Source organism: Anarrhichthys ocellatus, unplaced genomic scaffold (assembly GCF_004355925.1).
Source record: "Anarrhichthys ocellatus isolate YVR2014 unplaced genomic scaffold, GSC_Weel_1.0 scaffold18, whole genome shotgun sequence".
NCBI lineage: Eukaryota > Metazoa > Chordata > Actinopteri > Perciformes > Anarhichadidae > Anarrhichthys > Anarrhichthys ocellatus.
The window spans coordinates 6231373-6257112 of record NW_022280048.1 but is presented as its reverse complement, the minus strand read 5'-3'; the positions used below and the strand labels follow the sequence as shown (position 1 = coordinate 6257112).

The 25740-nt window shown below is 42.2% G+C and overlaps 3 protein-coding genes across 6 annotated transcripts in view; 1 reads left to right on the top strand and 2 right to left on the bottom strand.

Moving 5' to 3' along the window:
* LOC116388754 (vacuole membrane protein 1-like) overlaps positions 1–7137 on the bottom strand; it is a 55858-nt gene extending 48721 nt beyond the window's left edge. Inside the window, exons 1-4 of one of the 3 annotated variants that reach the window (XM_031856906.1) lie at positions 6986–7137; positions 5288–5390; positions 4970–5108; positions 1509–1599 (exon numbers count right to left, since the gene is read on the bottom strand). In XM_031856906.1, coding sequence (XP_031712766.1) covers positions 1509–1599; positions 4970–5108; positions 5288–5366 — 309 coding nt within the window. In that variant the 5' untranslated portion in view covers positions 5367–5390; positions 6986–7137. Of the gene's footprint in view, positions 1–1508; positions 1600–4969; positions 5109–5287; positions 5391–6985 lie in introns of those variants that run through there. The other 2 variants (XM_031856905.1, XM_031856907.1) reach the window with 2 other exon arrangements.
* Positions 7138–10066: 2929 nt separating this feature from the next.
* ptrh2 (peptidyl-tRNA hydrolase 2) lies at positions 10067–11631 on the top strand. Its single transcript, XM_031857495.1, has 2 exons — positions 10067–10123; positions 10874–11631. Exons 1-2 carry the CDS (start codon positions 10077–10079, stop codon positions 11397–11399), a joined length of 573 nt encoding a protein of 190 aa, XP_031713355.1. The 5' UTR covers positions 10067–10076; the 3' UTR covers positions 11400–11631.
* A 2113-nt stretch (positions 11632–13744) lies between these two features.
* cltca (clathrin, heavy chain a (Hc)) overlaps positions 13745–25740 on the bottom strand; it is a 30925-nt gene continuing 18929 nt past the window's right edge. The window contains exons 12-31 of one of the 2 annotated variants that reach the window (XM_031856994.1): positions 25161–25298; positions 24899–25063; positions 24602–24782; positions 23693–23856; positions 22177–22302; positions 21949–22091; positions 21150–21384; positions 20892–21014; positions 20665–20810; positions 20396–20579; positions 20112–20304; positions 19760–19917; positions 19402–19674; positions 18967–19284; positions 18652–18783; positions 18095–18205; positions 17815–17985; positions 17478–17699; positions 15514–15589; positions 13745–15037 (exon numbers count right to left, since the gene is read on the bottom strand). In XM_031856994.1, the coding sequence (XP_031712854.1) occupies positions 14904–15037; positions 15514–15589; positions 17478–17699; positions 17815–17985; positions 18095–18205; positions 18652–18783; positions 18967–19284; positions 19402–19674; positions 19760–19917; positions 20112–20304; positions 20396–20579; positions 20665–20810; positions 20892–21014; positions 21150–21384; positions 21949–22091; positions 22177–22302; positions 23693–23856; positions 24602–24782; positions 24899–25063; positions 25161–25298 (3393 nt within the window). In that variant the 3' untranslated portion in view covers positions 13745–14903. Of the gene's footprint in view, positions 15038–15513; positions 15590–15997; positions 17009–17477; positions 17700–17814; positions 17986–18094; positions 18206–18651; positions 18784–18966; positions 19285–19401; positions 19675–19759; positions 19918–20111; positions 20305–20395; positions 20580–20664; positions 20811–20891; positions 21015–21149; positions 21385–21948; positions 22092–22176; positions 22303–23692; positions 23857–24601; positions 24783–24898; positions 25064–25160; positions 25299–25740 lie in introns of those variants that run through there. The other variant, XM_031856995.1, reaches the window with a different exon arrangement.

Sequence of the window (25740 nt, the reverse complement as noted above, 5' to 3'; positions counted from 1 at the left end):
AGGGACGGTTAACCACATGGCAGAGACACATGCACAGAGTGGGAGGAAAACAAGTGAGAGGGGGGCACAGAGAGAAGAGGGGAGGGAAAGAGACGAGAGTGAGAGAAGGTACAAGAGTGAAAGTGTGCAAAACAGAGAACACAGGGCACTTAAAAGGGTGGGTGAGGGCAAGTGAGTGGTAGAGAAAGAGAGGGAGAGGAAGAGAGAGAGAGAGAGAGAGACCTTTAGAGACAGAGGTTGTTGTTGAGTTTAGAGGACAGAGCTGTAGGGTAGGAGTGTTCAGCACGCTGACAGAAGAACAGCACCATTATTCTTTTTGGTGGCAGCCAGCTCTTACACAACTAGTAAAGTAAGGCAAGGCAAGCTCTCGCTCTCTCTCTCTCTCTCTCTCTCTCTCTCTATGCTACTCTTCCTGCAGTACATCCACCACTATCACTCCATCTATCACTCAGTTTACACCTCCTCCCTCGAGCCAAGGCAGGTCATTTTCAGGAGGAAGCATGCAGTGGGTAGATTACGGGTTACGGGAAGAAGGGAGGGGACAGAGGGGTGGTGGGGATTGGGGGAGGCTCTGACCGAAGACTCCATTTCCCAGGAAACCCAGCAAAACAAAAACACCACATACTGCCTCTCTCTTTGCTGGGAAGTGCAGTGACAGCCATGTGTAGTCTAGTTTTTGAGAACTGATTATACAATTTCTGAGGCTCTTTTAATAACATTGAAAAAAACGTTTTATGGCAAAAGGTTTCAAAATACTACAGCACATGTCAGGAAATATAGAAAAAGTGGAAAATAAGAAAGGGGAAGGGTTTTAGTCAGATCTGTAGCACAGTCTGCTGTGGTTTATAGCCACAGCTGCAGTAGTTTTCCCTATGGCCATAAAAGATTAGCAGGTACAACTGGGCTTTCCAGGAAGTTAATAATTAAACTAACATGATGTCGGCACACTCACACACTTGTTAGAGAGGATGTTCATGAAAATATCCTCTCATATGCACTTGTGTTCCGGCGGTGAGAATCCCAATCAGTTATCTGAGCCAATAACTATGTGGGATAGATGCACAATAATCAATCAATAGTCCCTATGCAGGACCTACGTACATAGTAAATATCACTTTTCAACCTTAGTTGTGCTAGTGCTGCTTGAGTCCCTTGCTAAAGGACACCAACCTGTGGACAGGAGGATCCAGGGATCAAATCATCAACCCTTAGATTATAGACATCCACTCACTCTAGAGCTACAGTTGTATGTACGTATGTGTATTGCAATTAGTCTTATGGTGGTAAAACGTTACAGGGAACTGTAACCTGCACTGCGTCACTATAAGGCAAGCAACCAGCACAGAAAGAAAAATGTATTACCCTCATACCCTCCCTGATAGAGACCTAGACTTTATGATTCATGTCAGCCTAACAAGCTGGAAGACCTGAGTTCAGGTAGTGCCCCTTAACAGCACCCAAAGTAAGGTTATAATGTACTCTGTAAAATATTTACAGTATTCAGTCACCTTCTGGTGTGTTCCTTCAATACAGTAGGCAATGGAGAGGAGGATAAGCAGGATCAGCAGGCCAAACACAGTCTGTCTTTGCTGCCAGAGCCTGGGTGAAGGAGAAGAAGAAAATGCAGGTGGAAAATGATGGGTTAAAATGTGAACATGCAGAGGTGAATGGTATACAAGACTGGGAGAAAGATGGTGAGTAGGGGGGCAAAGTGTGAGGGCAGATGAAAAAAAATGAGGAATCATTAGAAGCATGAGTGAGGCAGGATCAGTGAATGGAAAGGAATTATTTGAAGAGAGTAGACATCACTTTGGGGGAAGAATCATCTGCTAAAAACGAATTAATACGTTACAATTATAGGCTTCACAAACAGCAGCGGCATGTCCAATAGGATATTATAATAATCAATAATATTCATGTGGGAAATACACTTAGAGGCAATGGGTCACGTTGGGCAATAGGGCAAAGCTCCACCTGCTGGCAACAAAAAAAAAAGCTGTACTCAGTCATTTTGAAATTAATATAATTCTGGATTAATACATGACTTGAGAAAAACGTTGGGCACTGCTGAAAAGGTATGGTAACTGAGATCACTATAAACAAAATGGATTATGTTTTACCGCACACATTTTAAAGTGAGCCTTTTGAAGAAAAACTTAAAACCAGATTTAACGTGCATTGGCGAGACGCTTTTTTTCCTCCTCCTGTGTGTTAAACGGGGGAATGATATCTCGTCAAGACCAGACTTTCAGGCTCTCAAGCATCTGTCTGAGAGGATTACCAAACATGAAAGCAGCGGGACAACGCAGTCAAATTAGGCTTGCTGGACAGAGCAAACATAGCTACTGTTAACCAAATTGACAGTAACAGGGAATTGAGTTTTATAACAGAAAGCTGAGAAGAACAGGTAAAGCTATGTGCCCACATAGATTATAACCTGTGTGAAACTGTGTGAAAATCGTAAAAATGTTCTGGTTTTAAATATCTTATTTGTTACTCCACATAACACCACCACTGAATAACATTAATTTACACTGCATATGTACATAACCCTTTGGTATATTACTTTTATGGTAACCTCACTATTACAGTGTATTTAAAGAGGCGCATGTTATCCTAGCTGCTAGCAGAGTGCTGTGGTCACATATAACGCTAATGCACTTGAACTGTGATGGTTGAGAGTGGGGTCAAATTAACTTAAGACATGTTGAATAAAGTTAGCAAATTAATATACCTGCTGTGTTGTGTAACTCATTTCAATATTGTTGTAACATTAGTAATGTTACATTACTTTAGCTAGGAGTGGCATAAAGTAAACAACACTAAATACTTAGCCAACGTTAGCCACATTTAAAGTAACTAACTCAACTGTAACTTTATTTAAGTCACGTTAGGTTACAGCTTTGAAGTACTTGTGTTTCCTAATTCTGCTAACATGTCGTATGTAAAGGTCCTTTATTGCAGAATTTGTAATTGGGGACTTCTAACTACTTGCTAAACTTAAGTCAGCCAGCTGACACTGTATTGTAAAACTGGTGTTTGCCATTAGCCGTAGTGTATTTTGGCTAATGACTGTCCTCAGGTAAGTAAGGTAGCATTAAATACGGTTAGAAAACGGTTAGCTAGCTACCGTTGATAACTCAGAATTGTTCCCACATTAAATAACTTACCGGTGTGCTGAGCAGCTGTATGCCATAAGTGAGTGGGCTCGAGGCCAGCTTCACACGCCCCTTGTCTCATCATGCCTGATTGCGGACAGCCGTGGACAGCTCTGACGTCAGTTCACACCTGGTATTACTGACTCCACGTGGGTCTGGAGTGACCACTTGTGATTGTGTCGTACTTCACTGCTCTATATGAAAATACACTTCTCTATAAATATCGTTGCCACTAAATATGTTTTTATAATATCCATGTTAACCGGATATAACAATACCTGCAGTGTGTCCACTAAAAAAAACACAGTTTAGTGTTGATAAAGAAATGGTGTCAGTATATAGGCTATAATGACTTTAGCCTATATTATGCTGTGATACTGCTCCTGTTTAAGGAATGGCTTATGTCTGTAAACCGTTCTCTAATGGGCAGCACAAATTGTATCAGACTTCTGATGTGTATATGGGTTTTAAATTGAAATGCAGAATTATCAGCATTTTGAATACAATGATTTCTTACAAAATAAGAGTCTCTCACATATACCCATCACAGCCCTCCCTTTTTTCCCCACAACCATTGTCAGCATTTACATCTTGAGCAAAACAAGTGCAGAGCCCTGAGGACTCCCCGTGCATATGCTAGAAATTACAAACCACTTCTATCGACATTCAAGATAAACCTCCCTGTGCGCTCGTCCTAACGGGTTCCCGTGTACCCCCCTGTAGCAGTTACAACGCCATGTGTTTTGAGTGTTGGTGAGCAGCAGCTTCTCTCAGTCAGAACACTGCTCGTGGTGCTTGCGGTTCACCACATCCTCTTGTAGTTTAGAAAATAAACACGTTGTCCTCACACACTTAACCACATAGGCCTCCCTGAGCGTACACTCTGACCTTCTTCTAGGCCCTCTGTGTCAACAAAGATTATTAAGCGTGTAAAGGACATGTTGTGCAGCGTGATGAATTTGTCATCAAAGCAAACTCTGATCTAGAGTGTGACGCTTTGGCTTTTGCGAGAGAGGTGGCATCAGTTAGTGAGGTGGAAAGACCTCGCCAGCTCTACCCCGCAGTAAGGTTTAAAAGTTATGAGGGCGAGAAAAGAAATAAGCAGATCATTAGTGCTGCATTATAGGCTCCATTAATCTGGCTGAAGACTACAGTACGAGAGAGAAGGCCTTCTGGGTTGATAGCACGGAGACAGTCAAGGTCACCTTTGTTTGTGCTTTTGTGTGTGTGTGCGAGGTTGAGATTGTGTATGATAGCTATTTTTTTCTTTCACAGCCATCATAACATTTTTTTTTCCAAATGAGATTGACAAGCAGCACTAGCACCTCTATAAATAAATAAATAAATAAATAAAACTGACAACACAAAAACACTGCTTAGCTGCTGTCGGCACTAGTGGCATCAACGCATGAACAAAAATCTTTATTTATATGGTGCTTTCTCAGTCAAACCGGCATCTAAGTTTATAAGGCAGTCAAACCAAAAACCTTTTATCTGCTTTTTTTTCCTATATGCATTAAATGTATATTGAATTTCATCAAACAGCTTGTAAGCCATGTCCTGAGTGTGTTGTTTTTTTTTGCACTGAGGCACTAAAAATCAAATAATTACCTCGTTATCTCACAAAATTGTTTTTTGTGCAAGCATCAATAAGGTTTTCACTCTCTCTTTCTCTCTAAATTCGGGGTTAAACTTTTACTGACCAAATGCATTCCTTCGGGACATGGAAAATAAAAGGAGCACCTCAGGTGCAATTCTGCAGAAAATCAGGATTGCTTTTGGGGGAGGTAGCCTCCCACCCTTGGGCTCACCTCCATAGCCACTCTTTTAAGGTGTCGACCAGTTCCAGGGTGAAGTAGTGAAGTGTGAGCAGAGGTTTCTTCCATAACACCAGAGTTTCACGCTCCTCCCTGTCCCTCTGTTTCTTCTCATCCACAGACAGGTCCGAGTCTAGCCGCACAGCGTGGGTATTACAAGTACACACACAAATAACAATCACGCATACACAACAAAAGAGCATTTACATCTTTACAGAGGCATTTCAATACTGATGCACTGATAATATAAGTATCTTTAAGTGCAAGTTTGATCTATTTCTCAGCTGTATTTTAGACGTCTTTTGTCTTTACCAGTCAGCTCTCCATTGTGCCGTTCCTTGACACCAAGGCGCCTCTGAGGGAGTCCACCTTCGGCCTCGCACTCTGCCATCTCATTCACCAGGAAGGAGTCCTGCTGAGAGAAGAGACGGGCCTTCAGCACAGAGTCACACACACTGCTCGCCGTGTCTGAAGCTGACGCAAACCCAAAACGAACACAGACTCTCACACACAACAACAACAACCCACGGCGGCCCCAAACACTCCGCCCCCCCCCCCCCCCCCCCCCCCCCCCCCCCCCGTGGTGATCAAATGGCTTACACAGCTGAAAGAATGGTAATATGTGTAAATATTGGGGGAAAGTGTACAGGACAAGATTTGAGCTTTTAGTTTGTTCATTACATTTACTCACCGGAGATCTACACACATTCATATACGTGTCTAAAAGCATGTCTGCAAAGTGTCTCAGTATACACAGAGGCGCAGGATTCTCAGGAATCTGTCAGTGAGCGGTGAGATGGGGACTCAGTTTACCATCTGGTGGTGTTGTCAGTGTCTCTCTCACACACACACACAGACGCACACACTCTTTCTCACTCTCTTCTCTCTCTCTCTAGGAGCTGAAACCCTCTATCCGGTGCCCTTGGTCTGGGCCTCTAGTTCCTGTTTCCATGCATCAACACACTGAGCTGTCAGGTGACAGACATTATTCTGTCATTTCCAATAATTGTATCTTGCTGAAGGACCTGACACTTGAAAAGGTTAAAGACCACTTGGTAGGTCCAGCATGTTTAGGTTTGGAGTGCGGTCCTGAAGGACAAACAGGCTGTGGGTACTTGCAGTGTGATTGGAGCAACTGAAGTGTCACACAGAGGAAAATAAAGAAAATCTTCTCAGACAATTAGACTGCAAGGCATCTGGAGAGCTACTCTTGGCTTCTCAGGGAACCACAAACAAAAGCTTTTCATCACAGACCCAAAACCTTGAACACACACGCTCAAACTGGAAGCACATGGGAGAAGTTTGTCTTCGGGATTTTCTGCCAGAAATCTCCTTCGGTTTAGGCAACAAACTGACTTTGTTATGTTGGGAAAACGATCATGGTTTTGGGTTGAAATAAACCCTTTTCTGGCAGAAAGCTCGGAAGGCAAGCACCATGTCAATACTTCACGCTCAATATCTATCTACTTGAATACGCTTTTCTCCTCTTGCAGTGAGAACCATACATTGTCTAACAACAGGGATCAACAAAGTGTGTCTATTATTCTGAAAGCAACACTTATTCTAGAAGTTGGTGCACCTCAGCTGCTCGTGTACATGTGTTTTATTCGACACAGCAATTAATTAGGTGAATAACTAAAACTCCATGCATTATTCACAATCAGAACCTACAGTGGTAAACAGCTTAATAGAAACCCTGCGTGCTGTGGGAAACACAGTAGCACAGCACTGCTCCGGCACTTGATTGCGCAATCCCTTCTTCCAAAACAACCTGGACCTGTTGAGTAACTCTTGTGCCAGGGACAATGAGAAACTCAGCACAGAGCACACACACACACTTCAGGATGAGAAATTTGATAAACTGCAAAGCAATTTTTTACATTTCAAACAAAGATAACAACAGTGCACTGGAGAGATTCTGAATTCATAAAGTGCAAACAACAAAGCAGGGCTGTAATGTAACAGCCTAATGTGTTTTAGCAAGGCATTATGCAGAGAGGGTAAACTCACCGTTCAGCTGGTGTTTAATCCACAGTAAGATCTGGACTCAAGTGAAACCTGTGATGGAGTCCCAACGGCAATATAGGGCAAAAGTAGGCTACCCGTGAACTGCATCATAACTTGAATGCAGGGTGTGGTGATGGAGGGGGCCAGTGAGGGATCGAGGACTGATACAGAGTTGCCGGGGGAGGGGAGAGAGCGGGCTGGCAGGAGAGAGACACAGAAAGTGGGGGGAGATTTCATCATTTGGCTGGTAGAACCTCCAGAGAGCCAGTCTAATTAAAGGTCTATAAATAAGTGGATCACTTTCCTGGAGCGCACTTCTAACACTTCTGAGTCCTCAGTAGGTTTCACGCAGAGACTGAATGAATTTGGGCTGAGGGAGCTCAGTTCATTTCCAAGTTGCTAAAAAAAAAAAACACCTCAGGACATCACATTTTTCAGGTCATAACTAGACCGTAGACCTCATGTCGCCATGTTTGAGTATCAGCGTCACCTTGTTTATCAAAGTGAGAAAAGTATTTTAGAACTCTGTCTGGGGGAAGTTGTGTCTGATTGAGCATAAAAACCATCCAGAGTTTTTGAATGCCCCTCTCTTGGGGCTTTATTAGGGAGATGCAGTAAGAGTCTCAAGGGGACAAGGATGTGTCTTTTACAACATGGGACTGAAATGACTTTATACTCTACATTAAAGTGCAAACCATGAATGATATCGGTGTCATGCATAACCTTGGGAGGCTGCCCAGAGGTCTTAGCACTTAAGTCAGGTCAGCTATTTCCTATCAGTTCATCACCTGTAATATTGCTGAGACATCATTTAGTGTTTGAGAAGCATCAAGTTTAAAAGAAAGTTATTGTCAAATGTAGACTACTGTTCTGACAGAAAAGAGGTTAAAGAATACTGTCCCAAAATAAATACACACCCACTTATGACAGAATTATTTTGTGAAAAATGTAGACCTCTTCTTTTTAAAATGTTCTCATTATAATCATAGCTCATTATTCATTTAAAGCAATATATATTTGAAGAAATAACTTCTACACCCCAAAAAAACTCCTGAAAAACAAAAAGCCAACATTTACACATCAATCTGTTCAGTCTCTTTATTCCAATTTATTCCACGGCCGTCCAATAACACTTAACGCTCATGTGAACAAGAACAAGTATTTGCTCTGTTACCTCTCAGCTAACTGGCATTAGGAAGTCGTCTCAGTTTACAGCAGCATGCAGCACACTATCTTTTGGCTGGATCTCTGTGGTGTTTAACAATGTGGACTGCTCTAAATCTTAACACTCTAAACACTGTATTTCACCCACACTGGTGTGTTGTAGAGAATACTATTTTGTTCTTATCTCCAAATTTGAATAAAAAAGAATGTATATGGATCAGATGAGCTTGATGACATGATCCACATATCTTAGCCACAGCACAGTGTCGTAAATGTGGGACAAGAAGGAAAAAGGGTCATTTTTTTCTTTTGTACACTTGACATATAAAATAAAATACCTCTTCTGACATCATGCCTGTGTGTCTCAGATTTATGGCGGATAATGCTGCAAAACATAAACATTGAGATGTGTGATTTGAAATGATGAGGAGCAGGAGAGATTGTGAAAACAAATGGTATCATGTCATATTACATTTCTACCAGGTTGTATTTGTAGGTGCCTGTAGTTCTCTGCTTTGCTCAATAGGAGGCAGTGTTGATCTAAAAGTTAGTGTTGAACGCAGCAGGACAGGTTTGGGTGGGGAGAGTGAGATTAGATTTAACAAATAAGAAACTGACAGGTGGGGGTAAAACAATATTTCAGGGGTGGTGACCATTTCATTTTGGCCAGTAGTGGCATATTAAACAGCATTCAATTTAATATCAGATTTCTTTTACCGCACATCTCGAGTTTGGATGCAAACAGGACTTTAAAATCATAGGTGACAGTATGCCAGTAGCTTCCACCTAAACTAGGCTCCATATATTGGCCTGGTTTCATTGCGCATCTTTGTTTTGTGCAGGAAAAAGAGAATGACAAGCTGAGGTAGACAATTGAAGATTTAATTCCTTTTTTCACCATTTTACAGCCAAACCCTGATGTTTGAATGCTACATAGAAAAGATGAGGAAGCAGAGGAGGTTATTCACCTTTAGGAAATCTTCAAGATATCATATTAACAAGTGACTCTTAGCTCCATTTTCAACATCAGTGTTCTTGGTGAGTTGGTGACAATGTCTGTTAATGACATTTTCATGGCAACAAGAGAAGTATGTCAACAAAGTCGAACTATGTACTACATACTGTATGATGTGTGTGTGTGAGTGTGTGTGTGTACCATCATTGCATTTTTCTGACATTTCATCCGTCTTCTGCAGAACCTCAGGCACGATCAGCAACAACTTTGAGAGCAGCTGAGCAGAAGACAGGAGGAGCTAATATTGTAATAACTGAGTTATATTTCTGCTGGTTACGCTGGAAGAAGATTTAATACATAATTGAACAGCATTTTAAAATAACCCAGTCTGAGTGTAATACATTTCAGTGGTCTCCTTCAGAGTCGTCACATATCTCTTGGTGCATGGCCTCCTTCACTGGTCTTCTTCTTGTTCTTCTTCTCTCAGTTTAACTAATTATGTGACTGCTAATTCTAATCAGCTGCACCAGTGATGATTTAGGTGTGTGCTATCACAGTAAAGTGGATGAATACTTATGCAAACATGCAGTTTGTATTTGATATTTGGAATTTATTAGGGATCAGTTTTGTTTTTTTAACATTTTCCTCATCATTGCTGCCATCTTGAAAGTATCTCACAACATGAGAAGCCTTGTTAGCATTAGACCTCAAGCATATTTTAAATGCAATTAGTTATATGAGAAGTATGCCTGATGTGTACTGAGGCCTTTTGGTATCCAACCCCATACTCTCTGAAAAAAGGGTATCATATATAATATACAAAAACAGTATTTTACAATTTTTTATACATTGGTAGTGCAATTTTAGCCCAAAAAGACGACTAGACAAGACATTTAAATTTAAAATAACATATTTTCTACTTTTGGAATGTCGTGGTGCTTTGACGTCATCACCAAGCGACAATAAGAAAAGTAGATGAAGCTTCATTCATACTGCTGCTGGCACATCGAGCAAACCAGCAGGTATGAAATGTAACGAGTGGAAACCTGCAATGTATCATGTGTGCTGAATGGTGTTGGTTGGCACTATGGGGGAATGAAATATATAAACTTAAGTCTATTTGTTTGCCAAGTGATATGTATCTTGAGCGGTGTTTTTGGAGAGTAAGCGTTCTCGCTTTAGACCGGAAGCTAACGTTAGCATGGCTATAGATTTAGCTAGCTAGCTAGCGTTAGCTTGTTAGCACACGAAGTTGTCGTTAGTTTATGAAAGGCATAACTAACAATTTGGTGAAATCTTAAATATGTGATGTTAAAACTGGGCTAACTGTGTAGCCATGTGGTATACAGTCAGTTACGAAACACTATTACAATAACTTAAAATTGTTAAGTTATGCTGTACTACAGGCATAATGCACTTTAAACGGTTATGTTAGACACGCAGAAGAAAAGGATGGAATCAGTTCTGCAAACATACATTGGGCAAATACCTCTTTCAAAAGTTTAACACAATGAGTAGCAGTTCTAGAGCTTTTAAGAATTACTTTCAATCTCAATTTGTAAGCTAACATGGAGGAAAAATATTTTTAGTGCACAGAAGACAACTGGGGAAGAAAGTGTAATCAAATCAAAAGCTCCTGAACAGTTAGTGAATTGACCTTGTAGTGAGATTGTTTTGTTAATTGCTGCTTCCAATGTTTTGAATAAATTTCTTAAAGTTTATAGGTGTAGATGTGACATGGACTTGCTTTATTCTGTATGTCATTTTTGCAGGCTGAACAACATGGACTTGGTATATGGTCCATTGGGCCTGGGTGTAGTAGCAGGACTGGGCTGTGGGCTCCTGCTTGGTTGGCACCTTCGGGTTCACCTGGGCCCGAAATCCAAAAGCCTGAGTACGGCGATGGGGAACGGTTCTGGTGAAGCAACAGTGATGGGAGAAGGAGGCGAGTTCAAGATGATACTGGTGGTTCGAAATGACCTGAAGATGGGTAAAGGGAAGGTCGCTGCCCAGTGCTCCCATGCTGCTGTGTCGGCTTACAAGCAGGTTCAGCGCAGGAACCCCGAGCTCCTCAAACAGTGGGAGTACTGCGGCCAGCCCAAGGTGGTTGTGAAGGCCCCCGACGAGAACACCCTGATCGACCTGCTGGGTCATGCCAAAGAAGTGGGGCTTCCCATCAGCCTAATTCAGGACGCAGGAAGGACTCAAATCGCCCCCGGATCACGCACCGTGCTGGGTATTGGTCCCGGCCCAGCTGATCTGATTGACAAAGTCACTGGACACTTGAAGCTCTACTAGTTTGGGCTACCATGAGTTTATATTTTTACAAAATAACAATTGACTCAAATACATGTTAAACTACTTGATTTTTGTTGTGCAGTTTTTGGCACTTACATTGATCACATTTGTTGACTCTTGAATACCAGTAACGGCTTGATGTGTATTACTCTACAGCAGGAGTATTCAATTAAAATTCCAAAAGGTCCAGATTGAGAAAATCTCCTCGGGCAAAGGTCCGGAACATGACAATGTCAAACTTGAGATAGATAGATAGATATTTTCAAGAAGCCTAGTAGTAACACCGTATGTGTAGTCAAATCAAATAAAGTACACATCAATTATATTTTAACTATTATTATTCTCAGTTTCCAAATTTAACTGGATGGATTATAAATAATACATAGAAATACATAAATGTCCTCATTTCAAGTAAAATGAGGTCTGGATTAAAGAATAACTGACATAACAAAGCTTTTGAAAAATGTGCATCTTAAAATAAAGTAATTCATTTCAGAAAAATTAATTTCACTGAATTGTCCTGCAGCTTTAAATTCAGCTCATTCAGGTGTGAAGTGATGCCAATAAAAAGCCACAATATTATATTTTTCTCATCTTCTAACGAGATAAATTAGTGTGCATGGACTTTATCTGTAGTTATTAAACCACTTGTTTCAGCTCTATTCTCGCTGTTAACGTCAATGTTGGACAGCGAATTAATGTGTTAGGATTCTGATCATATTGGACTCTTAGGTTTATCCGTCTTCATTTCAGATGCGAGGATACGTTTGCTCAAAAGAGTTGTGCTTTGTCTCGTAGTGTCGCATCATATCACCGCTTTTAATAATCGTCACGGTCTCTGAACATATGAGACATACTGGTTTTAAACTGCCCGTGGGAAGAATTAACCTATACGAGTCTGTTCATTATTGGTTAAAGTCTCTGGTCTCGCGGACCACTTTTCCCTCTTTGGAGAACGTCATCTGAAATAACTTCTCTGACGTAATAATTCTACTCCGTTCTCTCTCGTCTCTCCCGTGTGTTTACATCTCACTCGAATCAGGAAACTTGTCAACATACTCATATTTGAACAAGTGCCGTAAAGGCTGAAAAAGCTGCGCCGGTTAAACTAGAGGCGCTCCCTCAAAATTTAATAATTCTCCATTATCTATAAGTTTTAGGTCCTGGGTCCGGATCGCGGTCTGCTTATTAGGGACCCCTGCTCTACAGCGATACTTGTGACAGCGGTAAAAACATCACAAACACTGGTCATGTTCAGTCCACCTATGTCTGAAGACATGATGCTCAGAGCAAACTGATGGGTATTGGTGAGCTCATCAGAATCCCAGCACAATAAAATAAGAGATTTTGACTTGACAAAGCAGGAAAAAACAAGGTGTTACTATTAACAATGGCTGAGAGCTGGTACGTAAGAGCAGTGCCCTAATGACTAATACATTAAGTGTTGAGACACCTTTGCTTATCTGCAATACACAAGTGTCCCAAAATCTCTTCATACAAGGAAAGACAAATCCTAATCCCACAAAATGAATTCATAAATTGTCAGTTATATTGCAAAGCTTTCATCTAATACAAAGAGGTCACTGAAATTAAGTTAGATCTGTTTGCAGTAGAGCTGGTTACATCAGTGTCATCAATAGATATTTGACTGGATGGCATTTGTATTTAAAAAAAAAATAAAATAAAAGTAAATATTTTTCCTGGTCTTAGATGCTGCAGTCTAGTTAACCATCCTGAGATAATTTGTTCCAGATAATCATATCCATGTCTTATTGTACATCTACTGAAAGTAATATTAAATCACAATCCTCCAGCTGTTGATATTAAAAATGTTACGAATGGCAGTAACTCACCTCAGATCTGCCTTTTTTCTAGTCTGCGTTACTCCTAGCACCCACTGATTTGTATCACCAGAAGGCGCTAGTACTACATCCTTACGCATAAAGTGAGCCAATGCTGCCGTTTAACTGACCCGAGCATAAGAAGATAGTAGACATCACACAAGGTAGATGAAGTAAGAGGACAATATGGCATCAAAAAAAAAAAAAAAGCATACAGCTGAATAAAGAGCTCTCGAACAGTCTCCATGAATGAGACGAAATAAGTCATTCCAAGAGTGAGTAATAAACTTTTCTGCAATATCAAACTGGACCACAAACTACAGCATCTCATTCATCTGCACATTACAGCCGATGGTCACTCTGCTCAGTATCTATCATTCCCATCAGAAGCATAACATCATGGCCCTTTAGTTAGGCTGAATGTGCAGCTATGTCAGTGGATGTAGTGTAAATGTAACCCACAGCTTCACTCCTGCACAGTACAAGTAAGACACAATCAGACCGTTCTTGACAAACAAGAAGCCTTTATTTTTAAGTGGAAAACAAAACCGCTGTTTCATTCATTAGGATCCTGATTATGCACAAAGTATCTCAAGTACACAATTTCAATCTAAGGTAATTTAGATAAGAATATAAATTCAAAGGAGTTAATGACTGATTTCCTGTATACACGCAAGCCTTTGATAAAAACTTCAAATTACCACAAGTCCTGTGATACGGTTTCTGAATTGGAGGAGCGGGTCAACTGAAAAGGTCAAAAGATAACCCTCAACAGGACACGAGGAGAATAAAGTTTGAAAAATCGCTCCTGCACACTAACAGTGATATCCAGCAGAAACAAACCGCAGCAGTAAGAGAGGGCATGTTAGTCAAACAGGTCTGCAGTCCCTCCTGAGGTGGAATGGTCCCACATTAGAGCAGTATTTAAAGCACATGGAAATATCGTCTGAACACAAATTTGTTTGGAGAGTCCTGCATAGGCTTTGCAGGGAAGAATCTAACTTTCCTGTAAATCGTATGTAAAATACTCTTGTGTTTTCTGTGTGTGGGGACATGACTGGTACAACGTAGTGTTTCAGGATTGTGGTGACTGAAGCGGCGGTCTCATGTTCAAATATAGAAGAACATAATAGCATTTTTTTGTGTCTGAATATACAATAATTAAATGCATTTTACAGTCGGACAGAAGAAGCTGCTCACACACATCAAGAGGAAGAGGTTCTACATTAATTTTCTTTTCACTACAGAGTGCAAATCAGATGCTTCACAACAGACCTTTTTTTTCTTTTACTGAGAAGAGGACTAGCTCTTCTCACAAGCCCCCCCCCCCCCCCATTGTACATAAACCCTTTCCCATTCAAATAAAATAGACAAAAGAAAAATTAATCTAGTCAATATGGAATGTGAGAAAATTAATCTTTGTGATTCAATCTTTTTCTTTGACAACAGAAATAAAACTGAGTCCTTCATGACAGTTTAAAAAGGGGTGCGAAAAAAAAAAAAAAAAAAAAAAAAAAAAAAAAAAAAAAAAAAAAGGGTGGTCTGTGTTATTCCCCACTCCCTGTGGGGGGGCAGAGAGGGACACTAATGGTCTGGTGAAGGACTGAGGGAGACGGATGGATGGTTGCTCCAGCCTGCATGTGGAGAGAAGGGGGCGGGGTCTTTACATGCCGTAGCCAAAGCCTGGCTGAGCTGGTGGCTGACTGTATCCTGCAGGCGCCTGGTAGCCGTAGCCGTAAGGTTGCTGAGGGACCACCGGTACGCTGGGGCCCGCTGTCAGCATCAACTGGGGCGTGCCTGCAAGAAACACACAGGTACGTTTCCAACATGCAACTGGTCTGTTTTATTCTAACCACAGCCACAGTTCTGATATAAACTCTAAAGATTTGGTCACAGCGCATCCTCATTAGTTTGTTGATATTTGTTCTTATGTGGTGAACCATGTTGTTTCCTTTTCAGCTGTGGTACTAAAAGCAGCCGTTACCAATCACTTTGATGAACGCACAAAAAATTGTAAAATACCGTAATCTCATTTATAAACACCCTGATATTATTATATTACAATTAAACATATACGTTTTTCAAAAGGCTTGTAAAACTAATACATATTTTATGTTATAGAGCAGCTATACATTTAGTTAATTAATGAATTAATAATTATTTGAATACGTTTTCAGGGTCTTCAATGTATTCTGATACAGATATGGAGGGAGGCCTGCTGCCTCTGCTTTTGATCACAGTGAAATGGACACGAATGTCACAAGAGGACTTACCATAGACGATGGGTTGCGTCTCTGTTGCCTGCTCCTCCTCTTTCCTTACAGTCTCTGAGGTTTCTAGTTTATCTACCTGCAAAGCAAAGAAACACGAGCATTCAGAGAAAAGCCACAACAATTAACGACTAAGCAACACACTAATAAACAAGTTGAAAAACCCCATGTAAACTCATTAACTGATCTGTGACGACTTTTCTGACGAGGGATGCTCATGTGGGCTCATGTACGCAGATTTCGCACAGCAGCAACACAAAATAAAACCCGACTGACAGGAACAAGACAATTTCAAGTGATTGAACCAGTGCCATTTGTGTAAGCTTTTGACATTTTGCACACAGTATGCTGACATTTCGACAGTTTGTACTGAATATAAGCGCGTCTACTAGCAGTACAAGTCAAACTAGTAATATTAAATGAGGTGAAAGTTAAACTAATCATTTTATTTCCTCTGTTGAACCGTCTGGTTGGCCTGGCTGACAGTAACCATGAAAGCCGCCAATTCTTTAAATAAATAAAGAGACAACACTAAGAAAAACAACAGGCAGCAAGTCGGATGCAGCAATATGCAGAATGTACCCATCAGGTCAACGGGTGAGAGAGCAGTAGCACCTGGATGCAGTTATATTTGCAGAGTTAAAAGTAAAGGCTTGCTCAGCAGTGCACTCTCACATCTTGTCTCGATGCATTTATCATTCAATTTCTCCATGCCTCTTCAGAAAAACAGCAGCTCTTTTTTTTTTTAAATTTTTTTTTAAGTTCTCTGTGACCAGAAACAGTGTCATGCTCTTTGTGTTACACCGCCGGCAGTGAGTAAGAGGCTGCAGCACTGAGATGCAGTGTGGGAGGAGAGAGGAGGGCGAGTCTCAGACCAGGTGCTCCCTGGCTTTTCTACAGGAAGTCAGGCGACAACCAACAGCCTGCTGCTACGCATCAGCCAGAGACGTGATGGACATGCTTTTATCCTCTAAACCCTTTTAAGGAACGTACAGTGTAGCTTCATATTGTGCAGTGTCAGCATCTGTGAGGAAATACACTTTTACGTGAAGTTGCAGAGAAGTTATTGTACACGTTGAAGCCTCTGACCAGATTAGCATGTTGAGGTTGAACCTTTCCGTTTCCTTACAGAGGCACTGTAGTTCATTTCAAATATGATATACAATAACACCTGGTGTATTTCAGATAGTTGATTAAGCATGCAAGTTAATGCCAAAATGCGTCTGATGTTAATATAGTGAATACGTAATCTCCAATCCTGTATTGTTGCAGCAGACGGCTACAGATTCACTTCCTCACACTTAGTATTATTAGGGACTACACATATAGAAAGTTCCACAACAACTACAACTTCAGCTTGAAAGGTGTCTCAGTGACCGTGTCAAAATGAGAGTGGAGCTAAAAACCATGCACACTCGAGGCTGCAGTCTTCCGAGCTAAATACTTTGAGATCAAATACAGAGCATTTAGCTTTCACCTGTTCATTTACCGCATCAACCTGGAACAGAAGAGTTGCAGCATAGGAAAACATTAAAAGGCTTTCCCTGTAAAGGAATTTTGGTAAACAGTCAACTATTGGAAAGAATTTTGAGTACGGAAAATAGTAAAAATGTTGAATTTGTCAACATGCCGTGTATTCGGACTATTTGTCCTTTAAACATATGGTTTTATCAGCTACAGTTTTGTAAACTATCTGGTTTATGGATCAGACTCAAGAAACCCAAAGGACCAAAAAGTGAAGAGATGACAATTACTTCATTTTGTAGTTTGAATAAATGATGCTGCACATAATCAGGCCTAATATCAGATAATCCATTAAAAATGAACAATCATTAATCCTGACTGCACTGTTCAGAAAGTTAAGCTGGTTTTGATTCCTTGCCTGCTATCGGTCACGATGCCCTGATAGGAGAACCTGCATGAATCCTTTTAAAACAACTTTATGTCTCAGTTCAGAGCTGACCCACCTTGCTGAGGTACTCCCTCATGACCTGAATGAAGTACGGCATAGAAAAGTCCATGATGTTGTGCCTCCAGGCGGTCTCCAGCACCACGTCGGGCCGCAGCAGGTCGTAGCAGGTGAACAGGCAGGCGGCGAAACACTCCCTCTTGTCCTCCTGGAGGAACCAGGACAGCAGCTCCTCTGCCAGCTCGATGTCCTTGGACTCAGACGCATACTGCATGGCATCCTGCGGGGGAGACACGGCACACACGGGTTCAGGGCTGGTCTGAGCCAAATCTGAGCAGTGTATCAGAAACATTCGCAATGAGAGCAAAGTGAATGTTCCAAGAGGAAACAAACACCTTATAGAGCTTGTCCTTCTTGCAGAGCTCCACACTCTGTTTCCAGCGGTTGTTGCCCTTGAAGAGGTAAGCTGCGATTCTCCTGAACTCGATCAGCTCGTGCTTCTCCAAGCGCTGGGCCAGTGAGATGTTGTCAAAGTTGTCGTAGGCATCTATTGATGTCCTCAGTGCCTAATGAGTGCGACGGGAAAAAGGGGAGAACGTCAAATCAAAGAATAACGACGTGTGTGAAATGAAAAGATGAAACAAAATACAGTTGCACCGTCAAAGGCTCTCTCACCTGATAGTCCTCCTCTGTGATGAAGAGGTTGTTAAGTGCTTCATTGACTGATTTGTTGTTGTGGTTCTGTACTGACCGCAGGTAGGGTTTGACCAGAGGCAGCTGTTTCACCTGTGGACACACGTGTACATTCACCATCGCATTAGCATGAGTTTACATCCTACATTTTAACTACATTTCTCGAAAATCTACAAATTCATCCTTTCTGTCCACTACCATTGTGTAAATATTAGGAGTTGGGTGCATCACGATTAACAGTTGGTGGCACTAATTCTCATTGCAGAAGAAGAGGACACAACGAGACGTTATTAAAAGAACGTCAGACAAATCTCAACCGGTGGAAAAAGTGATGAGAATATGATAAATATGTTTGTTTAATGTACTAGTATGAGGAACGTTACAGTACTTGTTGGTCCACACAGACTTCCTTGTAGAATTTCTAGAGATTTTGAATATGCAAATTGAAATTGTGCATAAAAATAGGTTGATAGTAAAAACACTCAATCAGGAAGTTTATGTCACAGCCCTTCTCCCATCATAATGAGATTAAAGTGTACCTTGCTGAAGTAGTTGACGGCACGGGAGTGGTCCAGTCTGGGGGAGAGCACTATGAGCAAATCATTCAGTAACAAGGGCTTGAACTCCAGATAGAACTGGGTGGCTTTGTAGTACAGCTCCACGTTGGCCACCTACACAGTAAAAAAGACACTAATGAGCATAAACACTGGAGCGGGAAATACACTGCAAAACGAGCCATGATGATAGTTCTGCAACACTCGAAGAAAAAGCCAAATACAATGAGACAGTTGGGTACGTCACAATAAAAAAAATGATATTTACAATTTAAATTTTGACAACAAGTCGAACTGCACCTTGGTGATTATGTCTTTGAACTGTCCCTCCTTCCAGGCATCTGTCGGGTGGGTCATCATGGTGATGATGGCGTTGTCAAACTCCTCGTACTTGTCGTACAGGAAGACCAGCTCGGCCCACAGGTGAGCCTGCTCCGCTGCTCTCAGGACCTTCGGGATGTTAACTCTGGACCAGAAGAGCTCCAGATGCTCCCTCATCTTCTGGGGCTTGAACTTGGAGTAAAGGATGGCCAGCTCCGTGAACATCCCCATGTGAGCGCGCTCCAGGCCCAGGGCGGCCTCCAGCATGGTGATGAGCTCCTCAAAGTAAGCGCGGTCCTGAGAGAGAAGAGGGAGGATGGAACGTGGTAAAAGTGTGTTCATGGAAGTACGTAGGATAAGTCATAATAGCTCACGGGGTGCTGAAAACGCAAACACAAAAAAGAAAAATCTTACTTGGTAGTAGTTGATCAGCTCCTCCAGCTCGTCAGCGTGAACCACGATGTGGAGACCACACATCTGGGCGAGTCTGAACTCCTTTCCGTCCACGCAGGCGAAGCACACCTCTTTCCAGGTGCGGGTGCTGTTGGCCTTGCGGGCGCCGTCCACAGCGGCCTGGTACTCCCCGAGGTGCACCAGAGTTGAAGCCAGACGACCGAAGTTGGAGACGTTGTTGTACAGCAGCTTAGCGGCGTCATACATTTTCTCATCATAGCAGCGGTCACCAACCTACATAACAGATACAATAAAGACACGGTATTCATTTAAGACCCAAGAGCGTTTTCTCAGAGGGTTGTATGAGAGCAAGGCTGACCTGTTGGATGTGAGCATTGTTGGGCCCGTTGATGAACTCTTCCAGCTCAGCCAGGCGATTGGTTTTGGCTAAGGCAAAGATGAGCTCCGTCTCCACGTAGGATTCACGGGCCTTCTTACGAGCCATCTGAAGGAATTTGACCAAGTCCTCCCAGTTTCCTGAAACACACGGACAGCGATATTAAGTTGCTGGTGTGTTTCTACATTAATCAAGTTAATCAAGCTTGTTTTTATTGAGAATAGCAGCTAACGGAGCGCCGCTAATTCGGTTATAAACCAATTTAATTTCCTCTAAAATTTCAACCGAGTCTGGTGCTTTTCTTTTCTTACTTGAGCTCAACAAGTCTCCTTACCGCTCTTATCAGCAGCCTGTACCACCTCCATGTAGGCAGAGGGATCATCGGCTTTGATGTAGGAGTCGATGGCCTCTTTAACCAAGTCCTTCTGCAGCTGAGCTTTGGCCAGCTGGCTCCACACAGCCGGCTCATTGCAGCGTTCTGCAAACTCATAGGCCCGGTCCAGGTTGCCAATATGTTCGATCAGCACCTAGATTAAAAACAAAACAAAGACCATTAACGATCAACACTTCTTTAGTCGATAAGGCATTGCTCTAGCTATTTAAGAGCTAATGACTGACCTGCACTGCAGAGGTGTTGACGTCAAACTTCTTGAAGATGGCGAAGGCCTCCTCGAAGAGCTCGTTGCTGATGGCGATGTTGGCGATATCGGGAGCATCATAGTTGTCTAGCCTGCTGATGTACTCCATCACACGAGTACGGTCGGCTTTGATTGCGGTTAGGATCAGCAGGTTCTGCAGATTTCTGTGGGGAGAAAGGAACACTTTAATTTTGCTATTTAATTTGGAAATGACATAGCAAGACATCCAAAAATGTCACAACTAATCACCTGTGTTCACTGAAGACCGAGTTGTCCAAAACAATCTTCTCCAGCAGCTCGATGAGCTCGTTGGGCAAGTCTGCGGTCATGAAGGCCTTGACTGTGACGGAGACCTCCTCTGGGTCCTGGGTTTCGGACAGTGCTGTTTGCACCACCTGAGGGCCAAGGAACAGAAGCTTAGACAACGTCAGGCAGTTGCATCAACTAGGATGAGACTTGTTTTGCGTGTACTCTACCTGGTCAATGAGTGGTCGTCTGAAGGGGTTGCTCTCCAGCAGCACGCTGGCCCACAGGTCAGGGTCTTTGCGGCGCACCAGGTAGCGAGACAAGCTCTTGAACAGGGAGTTCTCATTGCAGACCTGATATTAAAAGATCATCAATTACAATTCTTCCTGCTACAGTGAAGGCAGTTTAAAGTACTACATTAAAAAAAAGGAGGCGAACTGAAACATTTGGATACACTGGTGAGAGGCAGTAGAAAAGTTCATCCTCACATTGATCAACTCCTGGTCACACTGTCCTCTCTCGTAGGCCACACAGGCCAGGTGGGGGTCTCTCTTCTCGCAGTACTTTCCCACCACACGGCTGTCGTAGAACGGGTTTTCCCTCAGGAAGCGCTCAGGGTTGTTGTTGCTGTCAATGTAGATCTTGGCCAGAGCATTGTGGGTAGCGGGCTCCTCACAGCCCTCGTGGATACGAGACTCCAGCCAGGGCAGCAGCAGCTTCAGTCTGTAAGGGAAGAGGGATGTCAGCACGTTCTTAAGTAAGATCCCGCAGTAGATTACCGTCATCAACATTATTTAAAAATCGCTGTAACTTGTTACTTCCACTACAAAATATGTTTAACTAAAAGGTAACTCTCCTGTTAATTAAATTAAAAAAAAAAATATATATATATATATATTCCTGCTAATTGTTTTTTTTTGATTGCTGAAAATTAGACTAATGGCAAAAAATCCTGTTTTAATCTGATATGCATTAGCTGCCCATTTCTAAGGAGATGAATGAATAATCAGTGATTTTTAATATCACACAAGTCATTAGAGAAAGTCATAATGCAACACTGTTTATATTTCAAAGCTAAATTGTCGGTCATAGAAAAGCCAGCCCAAATTTCAAATACTCAATCATCTCGACCATCTGGTGTTTCAGACAAAGCTGCAACAACAGTTTCTCTCCCGATAATTAAACTTTTTGTAAATAGAAGTAAAAACTTATCACCCTTACCTGGAAGGACAAAATTACTTTTGGAGTTGTAAAGTTTAGAAAGGTGTAGGTAGAATAGTGCAGCACCTGTTTCTCTTTTCCACCTCGGCGACCAATTCATCAGTAGAGAACTGTCCCCTGACAACCAGGATCAGGCTCTTGATGACATCCTCCGAGCAGTCCACGTCCAAGAGACCACCGATCACGACAGGCAGACGGCTAGGATTCACCTAAGACACAAATTAAACGATAAATCTCATCTTATTTCTGAAATACAATGATGTACAATCGTCATGATGCATTTGAAAGCCGTACCTTCTGAACATAGATCTCAATGTACTTCTGCAGGTTGTTGCGGTACAGGTAGAGGACCAGGTCGTGGACAAAGTCAAAGCGGTCACAGACGATGATGAGTGGCAGCTGGTCGGTGAGTTTGGCTTCCTGTCCGTCACAGAGAGTGGAGGGAAAGATGCCAGGTTCAGTAAGATAACACAACAGCTCTATACAAGCCACAACACCAACAAAGCTTGGTGCATCTTCTACCGCTGCACAGAGAATGAATTTACATGTATTTTGTTAATAAAAACAGACATTTATTTTACTGCAGGTATGACAATACTGTACTGTGTAAGATGGTCAGACATTCATCAGAGTCACTGATGAAATTAAATTTCAAATATCATTTTCCAGCTACGTCAACCGTCCTTTCACAGCAGAGTCGCAGAACAAGACCTCGAGATAGTCTACGGTGGCTTTCTTCCTCGAGATGCACTGATTGCAACGGTCTTGGCAGATTCAGATTCTTCAGTCTGACCCAGAGACGCTCACATTTCGTTTTTTGCAAGTCCAAGTCAAGTCTGTTTTGGTTGTAATGCGTGTTCTATCATCAGGTGCATGACATCCAGTCTGCTTAGAACACTGCACAGCTGTATCTAAGGAATGCAAAGCATGTGCTTTATTATTACCACTCCTTTCCCATTAGCACACAGTATCATATACATTTGACCAGCACAGAATCTTCTATATCTGGGACTGGCACCGGTGACCGCTGATCAAGCTGAAAATTGTCAGATTCCGGTCACCAGACGGTCGATCGGTGCATCTCTATTTCTTACTTACTGGCAGACAGAGAGCTGCCAGTTGTCAGGTCAACACTACACAGCACTGACCACTAGTACTACACACAGACACCTCCAATGTCTTCAAATATGGAGTGCAGGGAACTAAATTGTTCACTCATGAACTGCAATTACACACAAAACATCCAATGAATGACTAGGACTACATAACTATGTAGTATGGGTGTATGAATCGTGGTGTATAAGCATATACACCTCCATACAAATCCCAATTTCAATCCTGCACCTGCAGTTTAGGAGTAGGGGTGAAAAAAGAAGAAGGGAGAAGTCCTGTACTGTGGGGAAGGATAGATTTACCTGATACATGTCCTGCCATTCCAAAGACAAAAGAGGAAAAGCACAAAAGATAATTCACTGCTGGGGAACTACCAGTGACAGTAATAATTTGCTAAACTATAGAAAGGGGTCAAAATTTTAATGAGCCATGTGACACTTTTCCTTCAATATGTAGAAAATGGGATTTGAGACTGGGAATAGAGATTTTTTTTAAGTGCAACACTTTTTTCTTAAGACCACCTAATACTGTGAAAAACTGTGATGGTTCAGATGATTTAAAAAGCAAAAAAAAAAAAGCAAGAAAGCATATCAGGAACAGAAAGATAAGTTGTATAAGGGGAGGGAGAGCGACCACATTAGAAGAAAGGACCAGTAAAGAAGAGACTTAAAATGTCCAGCTGTCCCTAACCCTTTACCTTGAGGAAGTTCTTAACGCGCTCGGGGTCGTAGCAGTTGCTCTCTCTACAGATCCTCTCCACCTCTTTGATCTGGCCCGTCTTGCAGGCGGCCTGGATGTATTTGAAGTGGACTTCAGGGTCCTGACTGAAGTTCACGATCGAGCCCAGGAAGTAGAACAGACCTGAGAGACACACACGGTCACTTATATTAAGCTTCTGCAGCGTCACCGATCTAATGATAGCGGTATGGATCCAGCAATACATCCTAAAAGATATAACTGACATTAAAAGTGTAGTGCCATGACGGCTGTTTTGCTCTTCCCCAATTAGCTTACTGAACCTTTATGCTTCATTATTCCAGTAATAGTAGAGGTGAACTTAATCACCTCCAGGCCATTCTGCACAATCTATTGATTGTCCCAACTCTGCTGTGGCCTACATGTCTAACTGATAGTTAGGGGACATCTAACTGGGCATGAGGGAATGGCTGCATTCAAACAAGTATTTCATTACTTTTTTCAGTGTCCATGAACTTGAATTTTCTTTACACATAATTTGTATGGGAATGTGAAGGATTCTACAGGCAGCATATTACAACACATAATTACAGTAATGTAATAGACAATTTGCATGTATCTATCAATTGTTTATTATCTCTAAAACAGAGTTTAGCAAAGTACTTGACAACGATGGATCCCATAAACACTCATCTGTTCGACAAATATAATAGATCAGTCATAGTCAGAAGACACACACACCAAGAACACTCTGCATGCAAAATAACATAATACATGCAAGTATACACAAACACTAATCTAAGAGCTCATATCATATGTTTTTTCATATAACAAGAAAGTTTAATAAGAAGTGTTTCACTAAAGAAAGATCGAGAGAAGCAGTATGCCAGCGCTAAGTTTGGGATCTCACCTTCAAAACTCTTGAAGGACTCAAAGAGCTCAGTGAGAGACTGTGTGGTGAGCTGTTCGTGGTACTTGGAAGCCACCTGGACACAGATCTGCAGGTTCTGGCGGATGTTGGCCGTCAGCATGGCCCTGAGGCACTCCAGAGAGTCCTCCACTGACAGCGAGCCAAAGAAGTTCACCAGCCACTGGAGGTATGAGGGGGGAGTGATAGTTTAACTCATAGGTTGGACACTATTTGATAGGAATGAAAAACAGCCTCAAGTTTAAATTTAATTTCACTCGGTCAGTAACTGAAGCCTACCTCTGGGTTGAGCAGGTGCGTGTGCACCACCGCGCGCTTGATGTCATACAGATCGGTGTAGTGCTCCAGCGCCCTTTGCAGGAGTCCTGCCTTCTCGCACAGCTGGGCGATGTGGGCACGATCGTAGTTAGTGAACATCTGGTTGCCCAGGATTGCATCAGCAACCTGCAAACATGACAACGCAAGAAAGAAGTTAGAAATAAACTCACCCCAGCTCTATTATTGGGACTCCTTAAAGTAAAGTCTGTGTCGATGTGTTCACCTGTGGGGCGTGCATGAGGTTCATCTCCAGCAGGCGCGTCTGCAGTGGTCCTTCTGAGGGTCTGTTGTTCTTCAGAGCGTCCAGGAGGAATGAGGTGCACTGCTGGATCAGGTTGTACTCCATGAATACATCCACGATCTGGACAGACACAAAGGAGAGCAAAATTGACTAGCTGCAAAAACCCAGACAAGAAAATGACTTGTGAGAACCTTTCTTTGAACAAAATAAAACAACTGCCCTGTAGCCATTGGTACACGACACATTCGTCCAACTTAAGCATAACACTCCTGCCACAGTCTCCTACAGTTCTACTCCACTGACATGATTTTACTTGATACAAGGGAAGATGGCTGAATACAACACATTCCCTCTTCCAAAGATTTAAGAAAGTCTCCAATGCAACGTGTTTTACTCTTGTTACCCGCTAGTACAGCGCTCGAGGCTACACAGAACGCTGTGTCAGCAGCTGGCACTTGCAGTGCCGTGTGTCTACAGTGGCGGGAAGTAAAGGAAGAGGTGAACTTCCTTTATACTACAGGATAGCTGAGGTTCACAGATGTTGGCATGTCATGTGACTCAG